Source organism: Vicugna pacos, chromosome 14 (genome assembly GCF_048564905.1).
Source record: "Vicugna pacos chromosome 14, VicPac4, whole genome shotgun sequence".
NCBI lineage: Eukaryota > Metazoa > Chordata > Mammalia > Artiodactyla > Camelidae > Vicugna > Vicugna pacos.
In genome coordinates, this window is record NC_133000.1 from 8202881 (window position 1) to 8223265 (window position 20385).

Below are 20385 nucleotides of genomic sequence, written 5' to 3' on the forward strand. Positions count from 1 at the left end.
TCCTCCCAGAAAGGAGGGGGAGACCAGCCAGATGAGCCTAAAAGTTGTCTTATTTTAGAGTGGAGGTAGAGGCAATTTTCCTTATAGAGGCATATTTGCATAGTATTAGCCAGGGCTATTTTGAGAATTTTTAAAATGGGGAACAAGGTATGTATGGATGACGGGCAGGCAAGGAATGGAAACATAATGGGGGATATAGTTAACCTGTGTTTTGTTCAGCTTGGAATTTTTTTGGGAACCATCTGTTCCCCATTCTTAGCCCAAGTGCTTTGGGTGGGGCCGATCACACCTCCTGGCTCTAGGAGTGGGTACATCCTGGGAGTCCAGCCAATTAGATACTCGATTTCTTCAGCCATAGTGATTAAGTCCAGGGACAGTCACATGACATAAGACAGGCCAATAAAAGCTCTCCTTGGGATTTTTGTCAGAACTATTGAAAGATAGACTTTTTTTTTCTTCATTATAAATGCCAGCTGCCAGTACAATGTAAATCAAGAATTGTTGCTAGTCATTTTTGCTACATTGTGGGGAGTGCCTGCCCGATAAGGAAGCCACCGTCTAGTTTGGTAGAGCAGAGAGATGAGTGAAAGAGTCTTCTTTTGAGCTCCTGGATTTAACCATACGTAAATCCAGAGACAGGTAAGTTCTGGCTTTCCAAATTATTTTAGTCAACTGATACCTTTTTGTGCTTACACAAGTCTGAGTTAAACCTCTGTCGCTTTCAAGCAAAAGATCCCAGTAAACACAACTAAATAAAATGACTTTTATTTAGTTTTCATTCTGTCAAAGAGAAATAATTGAACTGCCTACTAAAACAATAATTTAAAAAAAAACGGATGTATTTCTGGAGTCTAGTACGTATTTTTTTCTTTAACAAATATAGCACTTCAGGAGAGAAATCATTGAGTAAGGAATCTGTGGAAGAAAAAAATCACTGTAACCTGAGATGGCATTAGAGGGTAACTAAGGTTACAAAAATTTGCAGTAGAAGATAACTCCCCCTGGACAAAGTGATGAAAGACAATCATTTATTATTCTTATCCTACTTACATTCAAAAAAGTTTTGTATCTCTGCAATAAAAAACACTGTTTAATAAAACCACTAAAGCAAGTTAAAAGGAAAAAGATCCAAAGTGAAAGGGAGAAAGTTGAACTGAAAATCTTAGGTTGACTTTCTATACTAGAATCAAGTGTAATACTTGTTTCCAAGCTTCTGAAAAGGCAAAGCAAAGTGAATATTGAAAAGTTCTGTAAAAATTGTGCTCTACGCTGGAATTTGACACCACATTGTAAAATGACTATAACTCAATAAAAAATGTTTAAAAAAAGTTCTGTAGCATGGTTAGCTTAATTAAAACTATCTTATTTGTAGCGTGAAAGTATAGGAATAACATTATCTAGTTCTTCATACACTAGCTCCAAATAATATAATCAAGAGTCTTTAACAGAAGCTTCATAAAAGATACAAGAATGTTCTTTTATGGTTATATAGAAAAAAAATGACCCTTAATTAAAACTCCAAGGTCCCTGTTAAATTATAATCCAGTGAAGGCAATTTGGGAGGGAGGTTAAAAAAAAATGAAGTATACTTGAGCTGTTTCCAATCACGTGGCTTGATATTTGAGCGGATTTGATAAAGTATTGTAGAGAAAGACAGGTGAGGGTGGCATGTCCCTTAAGACCACATCTCCACACACACACAATCATCAGATGGCTCATAAAAGCTTATAATAAAAGTTATACAGCAAGCGACTAGAAACTAAAGACTGAGATCAATCATAAGAAATCATGAGAAATCATAAGAAATTAAGTGCCTAAAGCAGATTGCTGACTAAAAGGATATCTACATACACCAAAAGCTTTAGAACAAAAAAATCAAAGCCTTACTTGCATTTCTTCCAAAACAGGGAGTAATAAGTACTCTAAGAACATACAACAAAGGGCTTTCAAAAAGTCTTAGATGAAAGTTAGAGCCCTTAGAACAAAGATGTCTTTTATTTAATACTTTTTCGCTCTACAACCATAGCTGTAGTCAGGTTCTTATAAACTAGAAAATCTTGTACTTGTTAATCTTGTAAACTGTCAGTCTGGACTTTTGCATTACCCTTCTTTTCATGTTTTCTACCTGTGGATTTACTTCAATTCCTCTTCCTCATTAATTACTTTGATCATGTTGATCAATTCCTTACAGGACCTACTGTGTTTCTTAAAGGCCGTAAAATGAAGACTGCATGTTATACTTACAAATCTTTCTCTAGATACTATCATTTTTAAAAAAAACTTTGTTTTTTTTCCTTTTCTTCCTTTTTTTTTTTTTGGTCTGTTTTTTCCATTCCACCATCCCCGCTAATGCTTCCCACTCTTCCTGGAATATAATCTGCTTCCCAGATAGCTAGAATCCTTTGGGCTGTATAGTATGGGACATTTATTATCCCACTGCTCATATTTCTGCAGAGGGCAGGGAACTCCCACTTACCCCCATGGAGGGATTAGGACTGGAGGAACACTTTGGTCCCTCCTTTCCTCCCTCACTTAATCCTCTCCCACTTATTTCTTCCTTCTGGAGAAGGAGTGACTTATCTCAGAGGTTGGTAATCTATATCTCAGGGCCTGTTTTTGTACAGCTCACATATATTTATATGTTTTAAGTGGTTGGAAAAATGAGAAGACTATTTCATGCCACATGATATTTATATGAAATATAACATTTCATATCCATGTTATGAGTTGAACTGTGCTTCCTCTAAATTTATATGTTGAAGTCTTAATCACCAGTACTTCAAAAGGTGGCCTTAATCTGTTTATGTACAGATATAATTGGTTACTACTGGTTATACTGGAGTCGAGTGGGCCCCCTTATCTAATAATGACTGGTGTCCTTATAGAAAGGGGAAATTAGGACAGAGGTAAGCACTCAGGGGGAGCATCATGTGAAGATGAAGGCAGAGATCAGGGTGATACTTCTACAAACCAAGAAAGGTCAAATATTGTCAGCAAACCACCTGAAGCTAGAACTGAGGCATGGAGCAGATGCTCCTTCACAGCCTTCAGAGGGAACCAACCCTGCCTACACCTTGACCTCAGACTTCTAGCCTCCAGAACTGTGAGACAATACATTTCTGTTGTGTAAGCCACCCATTATGTGGCACTCTGCCATGGCAGTCCTAGCAAATGAATACTACAGTCATTCTCATTTACCTACACATTGTCTTTGGCTGCCCCCTGCAAGAACAGCAGAGCTGAGCAGCTGGAACAAAGACCATAAGGCCTGAAAACCCAAAATATTCACTATCTGGCCCTTTATAGTAAAAGTTTGCTGATTCCTGATTTATCTGATTGGTGAGATCGGGGAAAGGGTCACTAGGCATATACGGTCCATTCTCATTTCTCTCCTTTGAAAACTGTCTGGTGATTTTTCCTGAGCCTTTCTCTCTTCTACAGAGGAGGCCTGGAAATGTCCAGCTGATCTGCCTGGGACCAATGAGTGAGCTATATTCAGAATAAAAGTTAAGTGAAAATAGGAAGGCAATATGGGGTCTAAGGCATGGTCTCCAATCTAGCTTTATCAGTGATAACATTTATATTGTAATCTTTTTTCTGACACCTGCATATATTTCTCAGCTGGTTTCAAATCTGGAGGAGAGAGTTATATGATTTATTGGCCTCAACAAACCTCAGTTTCTTACTCCTCATAGCAAGAGTGTTGGAAATCTCATTTCCTTCTTGAAGTCTCTCCAAAAAGGAAGTGAGTGCTGATTTATTTTTTAACTTGGCCATTTCCTCCCTGAATATGCAATTCTTGTGACTCATTCTTAAGCTCTAGACCACATAAAACCACTTGCAGTAATGCTCACACAAAGTTTAGATGGTTTTTTCATCTAAGATACTATGTACTTATGTGAGTATTTATGAGCATATCCTTTACAGAACAGATCTGATATACTATTACCTTCCTCAGATTATGGGCTCCTGAGCCGGTTTCTGTTTAACTTGCATTCTGGTTTGTTTTATAACCAACACAATGCTCTGCTAATTAGTGTGGTTTCATTCATTAATAAAAAAAGACCTTACCGATCCATTGCCAACAATATTGCTATGTAGGTTCACAAGGAAGAGAAGGTGGGAAAGATGCTGATGATAAATAAAAGCTATGTAACTTGAAAAAATAATCACTAATAAAAAATATCCAGAAATATGCCTGAGAAAGAAAAATCAGTCTCTAATCTGTCATGCATAGCTTGTTAATTTACTCAATTAACTCACTGATATTTGTGGAAAATGCCTATTACATACAAATTCTCTCTGACATCCTATGGAGGAAGGGGCATGAAAAATAATAAAATAAAATGAACAGCTTGTGAAGGATCTTGATGTTTTAGGCAGAAAAATCTGGCTTTGATCTGACAGATGTTCACCAAGAGTAACTGAGAAAATGGAGTGTTTGGGGAAAATCGTTCTAGCAGTTGTGAATGTAGAGATCTCAGCTTGATAATCTAAACTATGGACCAGTGGGAAGGAAGGGCAGGGTAGAATCTGCAGAGTTTGTTGGCTGGAGGGATCTAAGGGTATTCAGGGAGATAACTCATTCAAAGGTAGGATAGCTGTTTTTAAACTCAGTGGCGCATTGTTAACCATTTGGGGCTTGTTACCTAGATGCTTCTCTGGCTTAGCACCTGTGGACCTCTCAGGGCGAGGGGCATACAACAAAAAGGGAGTAAGAAAATAAACAGCAGTTTCCTCCTTTAAGACTCTGTTGAGGGCAATATTTAACAGCATTTGTAACAAAGCTGGGGGTGAGGCTAGGGCAAAGGTCATGCCCCAACTCAGCTGTGACCTTTGTAGCTGAAGCTCTGAGCTGCATTAGAGAACAGCTTAGGGCTGGTCCAGACGAGTGAGAGAGCATAATACTTGGGCAGTACCTTAAGAGAGTTTCAGGTGCTTTACTATCTGGGCAGTGATAGATGACACTACGGATTGCAAACTGGATCATAAAATAATAGAAATGGTGCCTGCCAGCATGTAGCCAACAAATCTAAGTCCCAAACATACGTGAGCTTCTTTCCCTCTCCACATCACCCCCGCCAAGATTCCTTGGGGAAAAAAGACCCTAAGGCTGGCTGGCAGAAATTGTAGAGTTGGCATTACAGCGAATGGGAGCCTCAGAGTGAGTATGTGGTTATGACGTGTGTTGCTTCCAGGTTGCACAGCCTGGAAAACACAGCTTATAAAGAAGAAGAAGTGATGCAGCAGTGGAGTGCCGGTTGTGTTAAATATCAGTTGTGTGACCTCGGTCAAGTCATTTAAATGTTCTGGGCTTCAGATCCTGCATCAAAACTGTGGAATGTTTCAAATGCCTTGCAAAGTTGGTGTGAAGCTCAAATGGAATCGTGTGTGAGTAAACCCTATACTTCAAAGTGTTATAATTATCATTACAGGAAGTATTTGCAGAACAGGCTATTTATAAAGGGTTCTGAGTACACTGTGATTTCTAGCTGTCACCTGATGTAAAATGTTTTTGTGTCTTCCAAAGCCATTTTCTAAGAAAGTACTTTTTCTCACTTACACAATTGTCTTAGCAAAACCTAGAGCCACTTGAAATGACTGATTTTAGGAGCATCCATGTATGTATGTTTGTGTACACAAAGGGGACACAACTGGGAAAACACAGCTGTAGCTGGCACAGGAGAAATGAAGGGTAGAAAAGCCTTTTGGGCAGTAGAAAGTGAGGATCATAAAAATCTTGGCCTTATTTTAACATTTCTCAGAAAACAGGAGAGTCAGTATGTGATCTTGTTGGTAGTGATGGTTCTACTGGGAAATCTTAACTTTAAATTGCCTGCCAATCTCTATTTTGTGTGTCCAAGAAGAGCCATTTATCAATTTTATGAAGCCACTGAATGCCCACACTGAGGGGGAGAAAAACTAATTTTGGAGCAGTACATCCCCTCACACTAAATATACAATGAGAGTAATGGGCTGATGGTTCTAAAGATGGGCAATAAATGTTTTGATAAAACAAATCCAAGATTGCCCCCAACAGAAAGATAGCCCTCCCTCACCTCCACTAACTCTCTGTTACCCACCTAGAGGAGCAAGTTTCTGAGATTTAATGATGCGCTGGGATGATGGATTTTCCCTGTTAGGTGTCCCTGATAGCTCATCTCCACAGAACAGCCCTTTCTTTAGCCAATAACAATAACCCATGTATGTATATGAGTTTCACAATTAACAAAGCACTTCATATAGATAAAATTTACTTTATTGCAGAAAGGAGATTTGAGGGCTCACTTAAACTCAGGGAACTGATTATGCATATTATCTTCAGGACATTGTGTCCCCTTTATCTTTAGGTTTATATGTTCATGGGGCTTTTAGAGTCATCACCACATTATCTTTACTTCCCCTCTCATTCCAGGAGCAGAGCTGCTTTTCTCACTTACCTTAAGAAAACCAAGATCACCTGTGAATGAACTCCATGTTCACCCTGTAATTCAAGGTAAGCTCTGATCCCCTTATATCTACCTGAAGCCTAACTCAGTAAATTCTATTCTAGTCACACAAATCTTCCTTAACCACTCTATTTCTTGGGCATAATTGTCCAAAGTTAGGTAATTCTCTTAACTTTCATTATTTTCTAAATGCTCTCTCTGACTTAGAGCCATAAAATTACTTATTTGTAACAATCTATTTGTAAATAAATAAATAAATACATGATTTGGGTCATCATCGTGTCTCTCCTCCTGGCTTATGACTTAGACCTGCTCTGTCTACCCGCTGCATGAGCACTTGGCGTGTGGCTAGTCCAAATGGAGACAGGCCGTCAATGTAAAATGTAAAGCAGATTTAGAGGACTTAGAACCCAAAAAAGAAAGTACTATCTCAGTGATAATGTTTGTGCATTGATTACATGTCAAAATGACAACATTTTTGATACATTGATTTCAATAAAATATACTACCAAAATTAATTTTACCTGTTTCTTTTACCTTTTTTTTTTTTTTAGGTGGCTAGGAAGTTTAAAGTTACAGACATGGCTCACATTATACTTCTATGGGCAGCGCAGACCTAGAGCTTTTTACCTTGCATTCTAGGCCTTTATCCTACCTCCCATCCTCCTCCCTCATGCTCAATTCAAGCTCAAATCTCCTGGCCTGTTTTCATCTTCTGGGGCATCAACATCCTCATTGAACTAACAATTCTGTCTGCCTACCCCTATCTTAGCCAAAGAAGAGTTTCTCAGCCCACATGAGGTGGAGGGTAGATTTAAGTACTCACTATCACTCATAGCAAGTACGCTGGCCCTAAAGTTATTTCATTAGGGAAAAAAAACTATTTCTCTTATTCCTAAAATAATGTCTGGAGACTTAATACAAAGTAGGAAGAGCAATGGCAGAATATTCACAGATATCCCTACTGGTCTTGGAAAGCAGAACCGAGTTCCTGGAAAATTACATCCAGTGTGACAGTTCCACATGAAGTGAAACAAATTTAGTCCTGATATTCAAGGGAGTGCATAAAGATTCCTCTGAGAATGTGGAGTTAATAAAAATGGATGGTGAAACCGGTTGTGTTTTTCTTGAAGGAAGTTCATAGGCAGTATCAATCCAGCCCAAGGGAGCAATGGGGCTGAATATTTTCCAAGTGCTTGACATAAACAGCCAAACTTATTTTCTCCATTGCAGTTTCCCATTATTTTCACACTTCTGATAGCTATGTTTATAACAAACTATTGTTAAACCCTGACATTTTCAAACTTATAATGACCAGAAACAAAGAGCCACCTGCCCTGTCTTCATGCCCTCTCTACTGCCTGCCTCCTGCTAGGCATGCTTTCTTTTTCCAGCCCCAGGTTCTGCCTGGGACCCATAAAAGAGCATTTAAGGCTTTAAGAGAATCAGTAAAAAGGCTGTGGGAAAGCAGGAACCATTTAGGGGGCTGGTCTCCAGAGTTCTGCCCCCTTCACCCACCTCTGAAGCAGTTTCCCGTGCATTGCTTAATTTGTTTTTATCTCACTGTGTTACATTGCCAGAATTACCCCCACCCAGTACCATAGATTTATTTGGGTTTAGAGAGAGTCTTTTAAAAACGCAAATGTTCCTGAGAGTGTTAAAGCCCTTTCAGTAATTTACATGTTGGTGTGAATTATTCCAATTGCTTCTCTGCTCCTTGGCCCCCACCCCGAGTGATCAGCAGCCCACTCACTGTTTGTCTTTCTCAGCAATAAGGACAGGAATCCAATTTCAAAATAAAGGATTAGAAAACTGCCTACATGTGGCTCCTCCTTAAATCTGCTAAGATATTAATATTTTTCACAGTAAAACAGCCCTGTCAAGTCTTTCAAGACATTTTATTTCAGGGATGGCCAATTCATAGTATTCTTCCTCACAGTGGAACTGCCTCTTGGATTCCCCCCAGTAAAATGACATGAAAACTAGAAAGGAAACTTCATTTTTGCTTCATGGAAGTGGGAGGTGGTATCAGACACCAATTTATGATCTTATGGTCTTAACTGTAGGGGAGAAAATTTCATTTTTGGTTATAGCTGTTTGGGGAGAGTAGGGAAGAGAGATAACACAGGCCAGGGGTGATGGCATATTCATTAGCTCATCACCCACTCACTCTCCAGGACCAGTTGAGTAATTACTAAAGAACATGCACTTCAGGACACTGACATTTCTGACCAGAAAGTCACAGTTACTTCTATACTCTGTATATCTTAATGGAGACTTTCCCGGATATTTGAAGTCTTTAGGACCCTGCAATGTAGTTTATGGATCAAATCCATTTAGATCACCTAATCAACGGCTATCCCAGTAGGCCCTGTCTTCCCCAGGTCACTTAAGGTCACAACACTCGCCCTAATCAAAAAGCCACAGAAAACACATCCTTGGTGGCTAAAATGTTCTTAATCCCTGTTCCAAGTTCATAACAGAAACCAACAGTGGAGAAACCTTGAGAATTTAGGAAGTCATTATTTTTCCAACCTTCTTACAGGAGATGATGTATTAGTAACACATCTAAGCCCTACATCCATGCCAAAACAGCAACCCTCACAAGGTTCTACACAGAGTAGGCACTCAGCAGTATCTGCCCACTAACTTGTTCAATGTACTTCTAAAATCACTGCAAAATGTACATCCTGTTTTACTTGTGATGTATTTTCTCTAAATACCATCCTACCATAGACAGCAAATCATTTTCAGTTGCCATCTGGTGTGTAACTTTGGCACAAGCAGATGTGCTACACAGGTCTGCAGCATGGAGGATTTATTACCGCAGTTGATGCTGCTATCTATTCAAGCCACAGAAGAAATGTGTGTAATCAGTAAAGGCTATAAAATGAACCAAAATGGAGGCACCGAATTTTTCAGATACATCATGTTTTAGAAATACTTTTCAATAATTCAGAGGAGAAATATGTTTGGCTGGTAGCTGGGGTGATCTCATGGGCAGATACATCTAGTCAGGCCTTCCAGAATGCAGTGGCCAAGTGCAGCTTGTGACTATATATTTTCAACCCCATAACTGGGCTATGTTCCTGAAACAGATGTGGCTCTGGATGTTAGCTCTGGTAAATACCCTCTAGATCTGCAGGGGAAGGAAAGAAGGACCTAAACATTCTAGAATAGCTAGTCATAGTTAATCATGAAACACAATATAAAGAATAGTGTTTTATTCTCTAGGATATTACTTTTTAAAGAACAATAATGAGCAGTCTCTATTTACATCTGCTGGACTGCTGGTAACATACAGATAGTCCCTGGGAATTATTACTACCTCAGCCTGATGGCCAAAGAAACTGCTCCCCACCACAGCCACAGCTATGAGGATATGTTTCACATGTCCTTCTCCTCATCCCTTTGACCAGGCAAAACTCTTCTGAACTTCTCCACTGTGGATCCCAAGCAGGGATCCATGGGGTAGTTATGCCAAAAAGAATGGCGAGGAAGAAGGAACAAGAGGCTGGATATCTCCTGTAGCATCATCACCGAAGGCTTCTCCTCGCTTCCGTTTCCATTGCTACCTCTTTTCCAGCTGAGGTACAGGGTCACGCCAAATCCCTAGACCCTGTTTCACCCCAACTCTTACAAAGCCCCCGGCTACTTCTTATTTCTTCCTTAGCTCCTTTGATTAGATTCCAGGAAATTCACTGAAAATAGGTGGTCTCCAAAGTACAGATAAACATTACATGAAACCAATGACCTGTCTTAGCTCCCTCCGAGACTCTTTTGGGAAAAATAAAAAGTATTCATAGGAGGATATTATATGGAAACTCTTTGCTGATTATTTCTTGTAATTTCCAATGAAAATTCTTAGAAAACTTGCAGAGTGAAGAGTTATCCTTGCTGGAACTACTTTTCTTATTTCTCATTAGTCAAGGACTGAAAGAAATAATAGTTGAAAACAAAGAAGGTGGCAGTGAAAGGGCAGCACAATGCCCAAATCCTGTGCTCTCAGAGAGGAAAAAAGAGAGGGTGACCAGAAGTCTGACCTGAGTGGAAAAGTTCCTCTAGAAATTTCTCCTAGATAGTCTTTATCTTTGGTAAGTCTTCGATTCTTGATATCCTTGGACCTGTAACTTTTTGTGATGTGAATGTATAACCATCTTTCTTTCCAGTATCAAAACTTTGCCAAAACATTAGCCCAAATGAGTCTGAGTAGCAATTCCTGCTACTGCCCCATGGTAGAAAAGAGAAATAGTAAAATAATGAGAACATACTACAGTCTGAACATTTAATGAGGGCCTATAATTTTCAGTTACCATGCTAAGCATTTAGGTTACTGAGATAAGTGACAGAGTCTCTACTTCAAATTGCTTCAAGGTCAGTGAAAGGAAAAACAAAGAAATATATAAATAATATCACTGTGACAATTGGTAGAAGAACAAGGCCCTTCCTATAGACTGAGCCTTGAGAACCTAGTAGAGTGAATCAATGCGAAGAAGATAGAAAGGGAATTCCAGGTTAAAGGAACAAGTTATGCAAGTACAAACAGTATAAGAAGAATCCGAAAGTAGTTTGATACAGCTGGAATAGTGAGTGAAAGTTGGAGGAGACAAGAGAGGAGAGACTACAGAGGTAGGCATGGCTAAATTGTGAATGGCTTTGTCTAACATGCACAGAAATTTGATTTTCTACAAAAAAAAAAAATTGAAGACATTGAAGATTTTCCATAGAACTGAGACATGATCAGATTTAACTTTTTAAAAGATCACTCTGTTTGCATTCTGAATAATGGAGGAGGATTATTTGATACTAAAGACCAGTTGATAGGCTGCATTTCAGGTGAAAGGTGGCTGACTCAGAGCAGTGGCCTTAGGCATGCAAAGGGGATGAGTTAACACCTCATTAGAAATGCAGACTAGGATGACTTCGTGACAATGAAGGTGAGTTTAGGAGAAGAACAAAACTAGGGTGACTTCCAGGTTTCTGGCCTGAATGAGTTGACCAAAAGTGTCTTTCATTAAGAGAGGAAAAGATGGCAAAGTTCAAGACCTGACAGATTGAGTTTGAGGTGCTTTGGAACATGCAGTTCAAGATGCCAAGACAGCCAGCCAAGGGTCTGGGCTCAGGAGGAAGATGAGAACGCAGACACAGGTTACGAAGAACTGATCCTATGGAGCTGGCCAGTCCACATCCCACTCCACACTTACTTCCCTGCCCAGAACATAACTCCCTGCATCACCCTATCCTGCCTCTTCCCTTGAGTCCAGGAAGTAAGCATAAATCGGAAGCTGCTCATGAGTCATCTGCTTCAGAAATGTGACTGGCCTGCTCTCTCAAGTTGAGAAAAGAGAGCCAGAATAGTCCCAGAGTTTCAACTGGCAGCTGTTTTGTGTCTCACTTATACTGGCAGCTACCATCAACAGCTTTTATCACTTTGCTCCTAGACACATGACATCTGAGTGGAATAGACAGGAATAGTCTGTGAAGGTAGAAGCCCATATTCGAAACTTTGGAAATGTTCTTCTGAAAGTATATAGAAGTCTTGACAAGCAATAAAGCTTTAACACCTTTATCCTCCATCCTCTGCACAGCACTAGGCTCATAGGAAACCTGCCTTGGGCTGGCAGAGGACTTGCCCTCAGTATTTGGCAGCCAGGGCTACATTCAGAAGTGAGCACACGTTCCTCAGGCATGTTCCACAGGGCAGTGAGTTCTGCACACCTTTATGGGTGAAACTGGGTTTTGCAGCCTAGCCTGAGAAAACGGGAAAATGACAGTAAGTCAGACAAATGTACATTAGGCTGACATAATTCTGTGCGGAAGGCTTTTCTCCTATCTTGGAAGAAATTTAGCCAATGGCAAATTTCCTCTATTACGGGGCCTCTGAGTTCATTATATATTCAGAAGAAATAGAACTGAGTTGGCTGTTTAGAAAGTACTCCCTAGAAAAGGAAAACAGCAGGGGAAGTTTTCAGAAACCACTGTCCATCTACTTAAAGATTCACAGATAGAATAGCAAAAACAGTTCTTCTGCCAAGCTGACCCCTCCCTGCATGCTGCCTGTTTATATGCAAACTTGGAAGGAACGCCCATGGCACATTTTGATCGTGAAGACAGAAAAAGATTTTCAGAAGCAATATAAATCCCAGTATTAATATCTGAGGCTATGTATTCTTCCTCTCCACACCCTATTTCAGTGAGAATTGGCTGAGGACTCACGATTTTGTTCTGAATGGACCAAAATATGACATATTTCCCAATTTTTTACTTAATAATTTATAAAGTTACCTTGTCCCTATCCTGAATGAGCTAATGGAAATAAATTACCTGCCTGAGGATAGTTAAGAGCTTACTATAAAAACAAAGTAACCAGAATGAAAAAAAAAATTAGAAAATCAACTAAGACAGGTCCCAAATGCCTCTTTAATAAATTATATTCCCTTAAAAGGCAATAGCCAATGGATTATGGCATCACATTAAAGATCATGGCTTTCTCCTTTTTAACTTTCATTGTTAATCTTAAAAAAAGAAAATCAATCAATTTGTAATAAATGTTTTCTTCTTGGGCTGAGAAGTGCTCTAAGAAAGCCTTGTATGAAAGTTTGATACTATCATTCTTCATCAAAAAGAAAAAAATGTGGACCACAGTAAATATAATTAAGATGTACTATGTTTTTCTTTTCCCTTTTAAATTAAAAATATTTTCTAAAAATAAATCTTAATTTTTCAAGCAGTTTTAGGTTCACAGGAAAACTGAGTGGAAAGTACAGAGATTTCCCATATTCTCCCTGATGGACCCCACACATATACACAGCCTCCCCCACCAACATACCTCACCAGAGAGATACAGTTATTATAATTGATGAAACTACACTGACACATAATTACCTAAAGTCCATAGTTTACCTTACAGTTCACTCTTGCTGTAAATCTGATGGGTTTTGACAAATGTATAATGACATGTATTCATCGTTGTAGTATCATACACAATAGTTTCATTGCCCTTCAGGTCCTCTGTGCTCCACCTATTCATCCCTCCTTCCTCCCTAACCCCTGGCAACCACTGATCTTTTTATAGTCTCCATAGTCGTGTCCATTCCAGAATGTCATATAATTGGAATCACATAGTATGTAGCCTTTTCAGATTGGCTTCTTTCACTTAGTAATATGCATTGTTTTTTTTAAAGGCATTACAAAGTTCCCGAGGTAGTGAATGATATAGCATTGTGATAAAGAGCATGAAGACCCAAACTAAAGTACTGGTTTTTGCCCGTTTGGTCAAGTCACTTATCTTCCCTGGGCCTCAGTTTACTCACCTGTAAAATGAGGATAACATTAATACCTATCTCACTAACTTTATGATATTGCCATGCAAATCAGATTTCTTTTCTAAAAAATGGGGGTAATAATGCTTATGCTATAGGGTTGCTGTATGGATTAAAGGAGCAATGTGTATGAAGAGCTTAGCACTGTGCCTGAAACATATTACATATTTAATAATGGTAGCTAACAATTTTCATTTTAATGTGTGTTGAATATTTTCTATTCAACCCTCTAAAACCACTCTCCACCCTTTTCTGTCTTCCTTTGTGGGGACAATTACTAAAGAGTACATTAAGTGAGCTACCCTCCCAACTGCCTGATGAGTTCAGCTAATAAGAAAAAGGGCAGAAGCTGAGAGGGAGATGAGTGTTTCCTCCTTGGACCTCCTCCCTGTCAGTCTGGCTGTGGCTGCATTCCTCTTTGAAGTCTACAAATCTTGCTGGGCAATCATCTTATGGTTGCTGGTTTCCCTTAACCCTGCCCAGAACTTTGTAAGTAATCTATTAAATTATCTTTTGAGGTAATTAGAAAGCTTAGAAAGTTTCTGCTGTTTCCTCTCAGGAAGACACATAGTGTTTGCCCTTCATATTTACTTGCAAAATTATTATTACTCATTACATTGTAAAGGAGCCAGGGAATCATAAAATCAAGAACCATAAGTAACTCTATTAAATCTTTCAAGTTATTACTAATATCCACTGGTCAGAATTTATGAACATGTATTTTTGGATTCAACAGAAAAAGTGAAAAAATTTTAGAGACCTGAAAAAAGGTTACAAAGATGATTAAAAGTTGTAAAATATCTGTAAGAAAGGGTACTCAATTTTTTCTCATTAAAAATATACCAAAAACACAACAACAAAATTCCTGATAATTATTTAGTTTCATAAAGCAAAGATAGTTAATTAAACAAAGTGTATTTAATGTTTGTAGCTGATATTTGGCAGATGTATTCCCCAATCCAATGCCTCTTTTTTAACCCTGATCATTGAGATGTGTACTATCCCAATCATGAAGACTTTTATAAGACTAGTTCAAGGAGATCTTCAACTACAGCAGGAATTTTCACTAATAATGAAGAAATTGATTGAAGTGCATACAATTCATGGCTATGACGCTACTTATAACAATGGACAAACCATTTTATCTTAAAATCACAGACTACATTTTCTCCAGTATTATAAATATTAATTATATATTTTTCCATTACAAATCATGTTATAATAAAAAAGGTCAAATTTAATGCTAATTTTAGAACACAAAAAAGTAACAGAGAAAGTGCAAGTGTGGCACTCTCTTCACTGCGTGAGTGGGGCATGGCTCTCCACCCGGAATATTCTGTAAGAAAGCTACTTACTTGAGTTTTTGGTCGCGCTCCAGTTGACATTTGGTTTGGCACACCATCAAGATTCTGGATGTTTCCAGTTTTATTTCTAAAAATTCCTTCCCTCAGATGATTTTTCTAAAAGACTACTCTTCAGGTTTATAGAATTCTGTAAGAAAAAAATTTAAACAAGTACAGAGAATTATTCTCAGGCAATAATTCAAGTGAATTATTCAGGAAGTACATTTCTCAAAAGCCAGAATGGTTTTGAAAATCAACATAAAATATGGGAATATTCCTAAATAGTAATGATTTCTCCAAAGACATTTATACTTAGGCTCACTAAGATCAGTCCTAGTAAAGCCGAAGGACTTGTTGTAAATGTAAGTTTACAGACCAAAAAGTTTAAACTATCAAGGTAAAAAATTGGCATATTTTTAAACTTTTTAAAAAGGAAAACCAAAGGTATTTAAAAACTTGAAATAAGAGGTGGCTCAGTTACAAAGCCAAGGTATTCTTTTAAATAAGCTTTAAGATCTCAGTTTATATATTTTATAATAGTAGGGAACAAATTATAAAATTATTTTTCTGAAAGTCAGCTTAAAAGTAAAATGATTAAAGACTTTAGTATAAAGAGAATCTTAAACTTTTCAAATACGGTAAGAGTTCATTTTCCAAAATGTTAGGTAAATTCTTATTGGAGTCATTAAGTTTGTCGTCACTAATTCTTTCCATCGCTTGGAAGTTGGCCACATCTCTCTACGTCCTAGTTTCTTATATAAGCTACCTTGAAGCCTCTCCTACAGTGTCCTGTTCTGCTTTATTCCTTCTGGAAAAAGGACCAAATTCTCAGAAGTAGGGAAGGTTGGAAATGTGAATTTTTCATTTAACTAAAATTTTACTCACTGATCAGCAGGTTGTCCTTTGGGGTGGGAAATAAAATATCTAGAATAAATAGACTTATGTGTGAGTTTAGCACTGCTAAATGCTAACTATATAACCTTGGACTTAATTTCCTCAAATCTTAATTTATTCACCTGTTAAATGATACTTTCTGGCATTTATCGAACATTTCTTTGTGCCTGGCATATTTGGCCAATGGAATGTGAGTACAGAGGAACATGCCAAGTCTGAACAGAATCTTTACATGTGCTGCTTGGAAATTATATTTTCTTAATTCTTGATGTTGCAGAAACTCCCCTGTGGGGGGAATAAATTTGATGATGAGAATAATAATGATATGGTTTGATCATGGTAGCTAATATATTTTTGATAGGTACTGTGTTAATGTGTTTTACATATTTACATTTTGAGGAAAATCTATTGATTTGGTCTTTTTAATAGAAATTTACCAACTCAAAAATGTGTGAAGGGGGAGGGTATAGCTCAGTGGTAGAGTACATGCTTAGCATGCACGAGGTCCTGGGTTCAATCCCCAGGACCTCCATTAATAAATAAATAAATACATACGAAGACACATAAATACATAAATAAACAAACAAATCTAATTACATCCCCCACCCCAAAAAATATATGAATGACATAGAAGAGTATGTACATACTTCTGCCCTTGAGAAAAGACCATGACAAAGCTAATGGGGTCTTGTCTTAATTCAAGTGCACAGTGACTCTAAAAGGTATGAAAGTTATTAAACTGGAGAAAAAACAGTGAGAAATTAGACTATGTTGAACAGGCAGTCAGTGGTATGGCAATACAGTGAGCTGGCCAGTGAGCTAACCAGTGAGTACTACACTCTTCTGAATACTGCTAAAGTCTTTCTGCCAGCCAGTGTAGACAGTCTGACAGGTGCCCAGAGGAACACCTGCTGTGGGCTCATCTGTAAAAAGAGGATTGTGCAATCACCTATTTCAATAGGGTGCTGTGTGCTGCGTGAAAGCCTTTAGGTACTGCTGCGGTCACTGCTGTAATGCAGCAGATCAGGGTGGGTCTCTTTTTCATAGGGAACTTAGGGACTGTATCTTATTCAGGGAGAATTAAGATTTGATAACAGACTATTAAGCACAACATTCTGTGTGTGATTCTTTCACATATATTACCTCATTTTTCTTCTCAGTAATTCTGTGAGGTGAGTCTTGTTGGTGGAACTTTATAAAAGAATTCTTAAAGAGAGTAAGTTGCTCGAGTAGGATCACATAGCAAATAAGATTCTTCTATTCCTGACTTCTCTCTTCCCTCATATTTCTCTTTGTATCCTGGCACAGCTCCTCTTCCACACACTCTCCAGTCTACATCTCAGCAAGCGTCTGTTCCATCATAGGCCTTTCTTTGTTCAGCTGGTTAATGGGCTTGGGCTCATTTTAGCTCTAGAGAAGACAGATACCTGTGTAGATAAGGAAATGGGTCTGAAACTGCAGGAAGGAATTGACCACTAGAAGCCAGCAGCTTTGCAGAGCTCCCGTGGCACAGGTTTGGCCACTTACAGACAGCACTTACTGAACGTATGCTAAGGCACTTTATAATTTTAATGCTGTTATACATAATATCCTTTTACAAAATTACACTTTCTATATCCTATTGTTTACATTTGTTAATTCAATTGATTTTTTCTTAATCGATGTATCTATAAATATTTGTGAGCCTTCTGATTAATTTTATGTATTTTGGGGGGATGGCTTTGTACTCTTACATCAGAGACTAATGATAACTTTGTTTCTTTGTCATTCCTCATACTTTTATTTTTCTTTATAAACAGGCTAGGCCCTCGAGTCAGTATTGATAATAGGTGGTAGCAGAAGACATTCTGATTCTATGTCTGATTTTAAGGAGAATGCTTCATGTTTCCCTACTTAGGCATGATGCTGACTGTACTGGGTTTTGTTTTTTGTTAATCACACAGTTCCTTCTTTTAAATCAAAATTTTTAATATGAAAGGATGTTGAATTTTAGTGAATGCATTTTCTCCATTAAGATGATCAAAATTTTCTTTTTAATCTCTTAATTTATAAATTAATTAATCTTATAATGTCAAACCAACCATGCACTTCTGTATTATATTATCAAAGTACCCTTCTAGTCTTATCATAATGAAGGTTGGAATTTGTCAAATGCCCTTTAGATGACTAGACTTATCAATGAACAACAGTAATATATTCATAATTATTAAACCATCCTTGTATTCTGAGATCAACTATGCTTGGCTGTGGGAAGCAGTTCCTCTTAATCTTACTGATTTCTAATGCCTTCTTAGTGCAGTGTGCAGCAGTCAGTCTCATAATCTTACTGATTTGTTTAGCTGGTGTCTTATTTGGTAATTTTGCACCCACATTTATTTTTTGTCCTCTGTCAAGTTTTTGTATCAGGAAGGCATTAATTTCATAAAATAAATATGGAAGCTATGAATCTTTATAAGTAAGATAAAGAAAATTTATATTGCATGAGGATTATTCATTCTTTGAAAATTTCAAAGAACCCACAGGCAAAACTGTTTGGCCCTTAGAGTTACTTTTTTGGTAACTTTTAAAATTTCTCCTATTGGTTTTTGTTCTGTTCTGGTAAATAACTCCCAAATGAGTCATTACAATATATGTTTTATTATTACATTGTCTATTATACTAAGTCTTTCAAGAAAGAGAACTATTTTCTGCTTGGAAAAAGTGACAAGGGCAGAGAGATATTTAATTAAGTTTTGTTCCTTATTGGAATTTTTCTCTTATATTTTACCCTATACTACAGTAGAACTACATACATAGGTTTAATGGTTAATTTAACATTTTTATAAGTACAAAATAGATGAACAAGAATTTTTCCTAAGATTTGATAGCTCTTTGGAAATAATATTTGACTTTCCAAATATTTGTTTTTCTGGGTCTTTATCCATTACTTACTTTTTATAGTTCACATTTTATTCAAACAATGTCTTTTCATTTGTTTTTCTACCTTGACAAGAAAAATTTTAAATTCTATCTTTGTAGTTATTCCCAAAGTTGCTATGTATAGCTATTAGCTCTAGAATATTGAACTTCACTGATGTAATAATCATTGAATATTTTCTCCTATAACCGAGCCATGACATAGGATTGCAAGAAACTAATAATAAAATTATCTTTCTAATCTTTGCTTGAATTTCATATCAAGAGAGCTTAAGAAAACATTCCCAAGATAGGATATTTAAATTTATGCAAATATAGCAAAATGAGGTGGTTCACTGTTGATTGTCCAAGCCTGGAGAGATAAAGAGCAGATTCTTTTACCCATTCTCCTCTTTTCAGAATAAAAGAACAAAAAAATGGAAATACAGAAAGATAATCTTGTTATTTATATAATTGTAGGGATGTTTCTAAAATGTAACATACAATATTCTAATTTTTACACAATTTTTTAAAGTATAGCATGCAATTCTTTAATTTCCTCATTTGCAAAGAAGAACCTCACTAATTAAATGATTTATAAATTGAAGATAATTACATTTGATTTTTTGAAGGAAAAATGCACATTTTAAAACATTTAAAATACTGGCTATTAATATTCAGTTGCATCAACAGGTATAAATGATGTGAAGTCAATCTTGATCCCAGACATAAATGGTCAAAACTACACCTAGACTGATAGTTGCCCTTTTCATTTATTTTTCAAGTAGCAGATTTGTTCTGTATCTCAAAAAAGAAGCTTGTGTAATTACCCTTCAAGGAACATTAAAAATTCAAAGAAATTCAAGTACACGTGAAAGCTTTCCTAAGCTGAGCAAAATAACTTGTATTGAATTCATTTTTAACAATATTTCTAATCTGTTCCTCCCATAACTGAGACTAACTTATTCTGCTAAATAACCAAGAAAGACATATTTGATTCCAGATCTATCTGAGATATGAGAGGCCTTTGTTTTTCATATCCCTATAGCTGGACACAAGAGTCCCCTTCTCTGTCACAATAATGATAACTACCATTTATGTAGTACTTATATTCAGTGTAGTGAAAGCAGGCTGCTGACTAAATTCAGGTCATGATTCCTGTGCTGTCATGTGACCTGAGCAGATTACTTAAATCCTCCATGTCTATGCTGTCTCATTGGATTAAAATGGGGATATTAATAGGACCTACTGATAGGTTTATTTATTATTTCCCATTTTATTTTTTGGCCCATATTTTACCCAGAGATTGTCAGGGCTTCAGGATGCCAGAGTTCTGAGTTATATTCTCTATGACAGATATGACTATATCCTTTCTGATGGGTCAATTGCTGCTTATGGTCACCAAAGACCCAACATGAACAGACTAAGAAAGTGAATGTCGTACAGATTGAAGAACCTAAATGTCTCTTCTAAAACCTGGAT

The 20385-nt window shown here is 37.3% G+C and overlaps 1 protein-coding gene across 4 annotated transcripts in view; it reads right to left on the minus strand.

Annotated features, from left to right (window-relative positions):
* The window catches only part of STARD13 (StAR related lipid transfer domain containing 13), a 451023-nt gene that overhangs the window by 316599 nt on the left and 114039 nt on the right, over positions 1-20385 (minus strand). For 3 of the 4 annotated variants that reach the window (XM_072976109.1, XM_072976110.1, XM_072976108.1), the window contains 2 exons: positions 17152-17435; positions 15127-15262 (listed from right to left, as the gene is read on the minus strand). In XM_072976109.1, coding sequence (XP_072832210.1) covers positions 15127-15156 — 30 coding nt within the window. In that variant the 5' untranslated portion in view covers positions 15157-15262; positions 17152-17435. Of the gene's footprint in view, positions 1-15126; positions 15263-17151; positions 17436-20385 lie in introns of those variants that run through there. The other variant, XM_072976113.1, reaches the window with a different exon arrangement.